General features: G+C 36.1%; 1 protein-coding gene across 1 annotated transcript in view; it reads right to left on the bottom strand.

Annotated features, from left to right (window-relative positions):
• The window catches only part of LOC122060704 (subtilisin-like protease SBT4.3), a 15,122-nt gene extending 12,789 nt beyond the window's left edge, over window positions 1-2,333 (bottom strand). Inside the window, exons 1-8 of the mRNA XM_042623816.1 lie at window positions 2,251-2,333; window positions 2,059-2,150; window positions 1,714-1,951; window positions 1,086-1,602; window positions 816-825; window positions 609-729; window positions 304-525; window positions 83-194 (exon numbers count right to left, since the gene is read on the bottom strand). Coding sequence (XP_042479750.1) covers window positions 83-194; window positions 304-525; window positions 609-729; window positions 816-825; window positions 1,086-1,602; window positions 1,714-1,951; window positions 2,059-2,150; window positions 2,251-2,333 — 1,395 coding nt within the window. The remainder of the gene's footprint in view (window positions 1-82; window positions 195-303; window positions 526-608; window positions 730-815; window positions 826-1,085; window positions 1,603-1,713; window positions 1,952-2,058; window positions 2,151-2,250) is intronic.
• Between the last annotated feature and the right edge of the window lie 4,342 nt (window positions 2,334-6,675).

Here is a 6,675-nt window from a genome sequence, read left to right as displayed (position 1 = left end):
GCTGTTGGATACCTGTTTGCACTCCCCCATTGGATGAATCTTAGTACTTTTAGTACAATTTATTATGTAAAGTTGGAAGTACCTTGAGGATATTTGGTGAAATTGGGTTCGGTCCTCTGGAAGAGAATGAAAGCACAACCGGAGCTTTCGGATCACGAATCGATTGACTTTTGTAGATCTTCGCCTTGGGGTTTCTGCAAGAAAGTCGAAATATTGACCCCGTTAACACAAACTCACTTCTGCTAAAATGTCGAGGCACAAAATTGGAATTATATAATTAACAGTGCATATCTCTCATGTGACCTAGTAGTATTCAAATATTGCTTTAATTTTTTGCCATCAGCAATGCTGATAGCCGTTGCGGGTAAAGGATAAGAGAAGGGTGTATCATCAGATCCAACATCATCTACCATCACCATTCCTTGAGCATCAGCAAGGAAGGGCCCGACACCACTATTGGCCATGTCGCAGAAGACAATTTTCCCTTTCACTGAATTTTTGTCCAAAGAACCAGCATTACATGCCCTGAATGAAGAACGAAAACCATATTCATTACAAACTTAGAGAGAGAAAAGGTGAAAAAATGGCATCAATGATATGGCTTTTACCTTGCTTCTACACTGCTAGAGTTATGTGCAGCATGATCACCTCCATATATAATTTGAGATGCCTCTTTCTTAGTTTGGAAAGTGTTGATAGCATGTCCTTGATTATCAAAGGACATTAATACTGACAACATATACAATGAAAATTGTGAGTAATAAACACAACTTATTATCCATAAAAATAAATAAATAAAATTCACTACTGAAAACTCCCTGGCAGCTAAAAAGATGATTATTCTAGAGTATTTAATAGCTTATCCTTCAAAAATTTATCCATAAAGAGATATTATAAGCATATTATAGGAGGTGGTTAGATAGGACTGAGTTAAATAATTAACTCATTACCCAAATATATATATATATATATAGTTCAGATAATTAACATGAAATCATAATAAGGAACCCTATGAGTCATAACAATGAAGAAAAAGCCACATGAAGAAAAGATATAAAAAATGTAACATGAAGAAGCACTCTAACCATCACCACCTTGGTAATCTGATTGCCTGTTCTGACTTTGCTTATGATCCGACGATCTGTGTTGCTTGCTGCTACAGTTAGCATCCATGGGGCAAGATTTTTGATACTAACCATTTGTGGTCCTTCATTTCCAGCAGATACAGATGTAAGGATACCTTTCTCCATTGCATGGAATGCTCCAATTGCAATAGGATCTTCATTGAAAACTGTAACAGATGAACCCCCCACGGAAACTGATAAGATATCAACACCATCTTTAGTTGCATCATCAAATGCAGACAGGATATCATGGTCAGAGCAACCAACATTCCAGCAGACTTTGTAGACAGCTATCCTTGCAAAGGGAACAGCTCCTCTTACTGTCCCTTGAGCAATGCCAAAAAGGCTTGTATTTTTAACTTCAACACCTGCTACTGTAGAGGCAGTGTGTGTTCCATGTCCTTCAATATCACGAGGGGACTTCTCTTCTTCTTTATAGTTATTCTCGGCGTTGTAAAATCGTGCCCCAATAATCTTACTGTATTCAACATTCAAAGAAATGTTGAAATCAATCATCTTCTTCTTTTCACTTTCTTGAAAGGATCTTATGTAGTAAGAGAAGTGACAATTGTTTGAAGAGAAGTCTTACTTATTACAGGTTATGTTTTGGCAAATACCCTTCCATTTGCTCGGAGGAGGACCGATCCCGTTATCGTTGAAGCTCTCAGATTCAGGCCAGATTCCACTGTCAATCATGCCAATAATGACATTACTCTCAATGGTAGGCACTCTTTTTACAGTGGTTGGGAAGCCCAAGAAATCCCATGATCTTGTTGTGTGAAGTTTTAGGGTTCTACTTGGAAATACAGAGACTACACCTTTCATGCCTGCAATTTTGTGTATGGTAAAATGATTATAATTTTCAAAATTTGTCTATTACAAATAAATAAACAGAAGGGGAGATACAAAGAGGTTAACGTTCAACAACTAGTACCTCTTAGCTTTAGTTGCTCTTGTTCTGTGAGCTTAGCTGCAAATCCATTAAAACTGCTTTTATAGCTGCAAACTAAGGATTCTCTAGCTGAGCTGCAACAGAAAAATTAAGCATGAAAATTTGCTATCAAGATAAATCCAAATTATGTAGAGTTGAACCAAATATGGAAAGACGGAAAACATTTATACATACCTTCTCTCAAGGACTTGTTCTAAGATGTTCAAATGGACAGTTTCTGTGGAGTAGCCATCCTCAATCTTTGATAGTGCACCCATATATACAATATAAACCTATGCCAACCATAAGATATATACATGATGTCCACAATTTTCTAGCACTTGTTGTATAAAGATGCTCAGTATATTATCATCAGTAAGAGATACTCAGAATCAGATGTGAATACTACCTGACTTTGTTTTTGCTAGTAACTGGCTTAATATTCAAAGTAAAATTCTGAACTATACCATCTATATTAATATCATTCTTCTTGTTAGAACTTATGGTTAGATGATGGTGTGGAATTGTCCACAAATTTTAGATGGTAACATACACAAACCCTTTTAGTGGTTACATGCTTCCTCACCCCCACTTAATTCAAGATCTTAAAACATAATATTATTTAAAAAATAAAAATATTAATAATAAAAAAAAAATAATGTGATATGGATATAGGATTCAAATTAGTAGTCTAGAAATTCTAAGTACAAAAAATGAAAACTAAACAAAACAAAATTTACCAAAGTGATAAAACAAACATTTAATGGAAAGTTTTTTCCTTTTCTTTTTTGGTAGATAAAATTTTATTAAACCCAAGGAGGAAAAAGAATTACACAACACCAAGCTGTGAAAAGAGCCCAAACAAAAACAAAGAAGATACAAGAGGAGGGGGGAGGGGGAGGGGGAAAAGGGGTAAGGGGTGGGGGGTGGGCAAGGACTACATCAGCCTAATAAGCCATGAATTGAAGAGAAATTGAAAGGGCTTGCTGCGGCAGCTCAAAACTGATAGAAGACCAGATCTGCTAGTAGGAACATAAAGAGCTTGTCCATCTCCTCAAATATCTCTCCTACCAAATGAACAGAGAGAATGGCGTATGCCAGTACTCCCTGTGTCTATCTCTCTCCTCCTCTAAACAAGTGGTAGGGATATATTTCAACAAAGAGAGTAGAGAGATAAACACATAGGAGCTCCTCAACACAGTTCTTTTTCCCAAATCTAAAATAAAATGACTTAAGGTTACATTCTCAGCCCCCAACCCCAACCCCCCATTATCAGCAATGACAAGAACACCATTGAGAGAGGCCAAGGCGACAATCAGGAGAGTGATTAGCCATGAATGAGTGCTGATCAAGCTACATGAGTTAGCCATTGAAGATTAGTTATTAGGACTTTGTAACTCTTATGATCTTTATATATATTGTACAACAGAGAGAAGCAATATCTCTTGTGATATATGACTATAGTCTGGAAATGGTAACACTATAAGTTCCTATATTTATTTGGCAGCAATTAAGCTAACTATTGTTGTCATTTCATCAGATCACTAGGGGCTGGAATGTATTAAGCAGATATATGGACAAAATTAAAATTCTCTTCTTACCAAAAATAAATAAATAAAATCTGTTTCCAAATATAATTAATTACCCATAATTAGAGACGAATAACTACTCTCTCTCTCTCTCTCTCTCACTAGGAAAGAGCTAGATCCCCTACGCTCTCACATAGTTACTAGGTTCGGAGACGGCAATAATATGGGAATGGTTACGTACGGCAATTAAATGGACTATACGGTAATAATACATTTCAAAAAATCCGGTGTAATAAAACTTGTACGGCAATGATACAGTATGCGTTTAATACGTGTTTAATACGGTTGGTCTGTAAAAATCCGGGAGCAAAAATCTAGGACTAAAAATAATTGTTTGAAATTAAATTCTAATCTACCATGATTTTATGGACACTAAAATCCAATCTGATTTTCCAATTTGAAATCATTTCTCATTCTTCTGAATTTTCACATTTAATATTAATTACATTTAACCCCTAAAAAGGATATGGTAGAAAGAATTAAGAAGAGAATCAAACCTCATCTCGTCTCATAACTTTTACATGTTCTCTTCTTCTCCTTGGTATGAAAACAAGGTTCAAGAAGATGGAGAATAAGTGTTTGCAATCGTTCATCCCAGAGATGCGCTTAGATTTTCTTGAAATTTCCATGGAGGTAGAATCTAAGACCGGTCACGGATCAATTTTAAGGCTCAAGAACCTCCTCCTTTCAACTCCTTTCATTTCTCAAATGCAGTATTGCAAGAACAGAGGGAGGAGAACACCCACGTCATTTCCCTCTTTCTAATTCTTTACATTGTTCAACTGCAACTATGTTTGTAAGTAATTGTTGGTGCAATTCTTATAGCAATTGTATGCTAAATTTCCTAGAAAGGTTTCCATTTCAACCCCTTTTGGAGATTCCTGCCCTTGGCCATCTTTGTCCATGTGAGTCATCTCTTTTGAATCTCTCTTGCTTCTCGTTAAAAATTATTTGCAGATGCAATCGCCCTCGATTGGATTTTCAACTACCAATGGAAAGAGAAACGGAGAGGAGAAAGGGTTGATTGGGTTTTCAACAATCGATGGGAAGAGACAAGGAGAAGAGAATGAGAGCAAGGGGTATAGATGTCTTACCTATCACCCTCGATCGTTTGCCACAAAGAACGGAGATGGAGGAGAAGGGGTCACTGGGGCAAGAGTTCCTCCTTCTTTTGGTTTACTTAGATGAGGGAAGAAGAAGGGTTATAGTTTCGAGCGATTAGGGTTCCTGATAGAAGACAAGGGTCGGGAATCAGGAGCAGTTGGTCCGTTTGGGTTAATCTTTTTTTTTTTTTTTTTAACCAAAAAGTTTTATTGAGTATATAACGTATTATACGAGTATTATTTGTGTATAATACGATAATCTTTAAAATCCGCATATTAAATGGTTTTTTTGGATTGATACGCCAAATTACGAACTTTTGAATTAAACGTTCGGATGCGTATTATACGTGTATTTTACTAACTATGCTCTCTCATAATATGCTTTTTTTTTTCTATGGGAACTGAAAGCTGGCCATCTCTGATTTCACTACTGTATCAAATTAAAATTCTGGGCATGTTGTTGTGGATAGAAGAACCAGAAGGTAGAAGAACTAGTTAACTGTGGCTCCCAGCTTCAACGATGCGGGGAACGCACAGCACATGATTGCATCTGTGGCACCTATGGTCCCTAGGATCAGCATGGGAGATTTTAAGTAGTTTAAATGATCCCAAGGGTTTGTGGAGCCGTTGTACAACTCAAAGGTTGGGAGCTCAATCCACTGGGGAAGGGGTGCCCTCATGATCTTATTAGATATTGGTGTCAATCGTGTGACGGGAATGGTGTCAATTAATGGGGCTTAGCTAGGCTTGATCATTTGTAAATCTTGCACCGTGAATGCTAGTTTAAGTAAACACATCTAACTTTAGGGGGCATGGTATTGTTTATAATCGGACTGGTCGTTGTTAGGCTTTATCGGGCTACATTAAACGACCTTAACCAGGCGATGGACTTATTTTAGTCTAAACCGGCTTTTAAACATGCCTACCCTAACATTCTTTAACTAAGTGAATGTTTTTTTTTTAGTAAAGTTCTCTTAAGTGGGTTGAAAACCCAGAAATATGTGATGTAATTTAGGGCTGTTAAAAACCTAGGCAAACCCTAAGTCGGGCTGGGATATCTCAGCCTGGGCCCAACCTTGTCAAGCATAGCCCAACTCAACCCTGATGGATCTTGATTGGATTGAGCTTAGTCCAACCCAACCTAACCTAGTACTATTGTCTTGGTTACTTATTTTGATGCATTGGAGAGGTCGAAGACGTTTTTGTAAATATGTAGATTGTGAAAAACAAAATAATTTTTGTAAACCTTTTTCGATAAGTACCCAATTATAATTCTCAACCCAGGCCTAGTCCAACTTGGCCTCGGGCTTGAAATTCTTAACCCTAACCCAGTCTATTTGTTGAAATCTTAGCCTAGGGTCCTGTTCGGGCTCAGTCGGGTTTCTGGCTTTAATTGGACATCTCCTAATTGGGCTAATCGAGCTGTAATCGGATCTCAAACGGAGATCATCTTAGATTTAAGAAACTTTAATATAGTTTATTAAATCATCAACAATTTAGAAAAGAATTTACACTTAATTACATTCAATAATTGATAAAAACATCAATATATACCAATATTTTACCTAAAGAAAAAGTATATCATACTATTATACTATTATATATTATATATATATATCATATACTATTATATAAAAGCATGTACTCATGCTTCATGGCTAATCTTTTTTTAGACTATTATACCCTCTTTTTTTTGTTTAAATACAATATATCCTTTATATCCTTTCCCTCTTTACTTTTTTTTTTCCAAATTTATGGTACCCCTTCTCAAGATATTCAATTCAATTGTTTTTTTTTTTTTATCTTATTGAAAATCCAATCCCGTCTCGGTATCTCTATCTCACGTCCTCCCCTTCCATCTTTATCTTATCTTTTTTTTCTTATTAAGTAACAAATCTCTTCTATTTAATATATATATATATATATAT

Source organism: Macadamia integrifolia, chromosome 14 (genome assembly GCF_013358625.1).
Source record: "Macadamia integrifolia cultivar HAES 741 chromosome 14, SCU_Mint_v3, whole genome shotgun sequence".
Taxonomy (NCBI): domain Eukaryota; kingdom Viridiplantae; phylum Streptophyta; class Magnoliopsida; order Proteales; family Proteaceae; genus Macadamia; species Macadamia integrifolia.
Note: the sequence above shows the minus strand (reverse complement) of the source record. Positions and strands in the feature narration are given on the sequence as shown.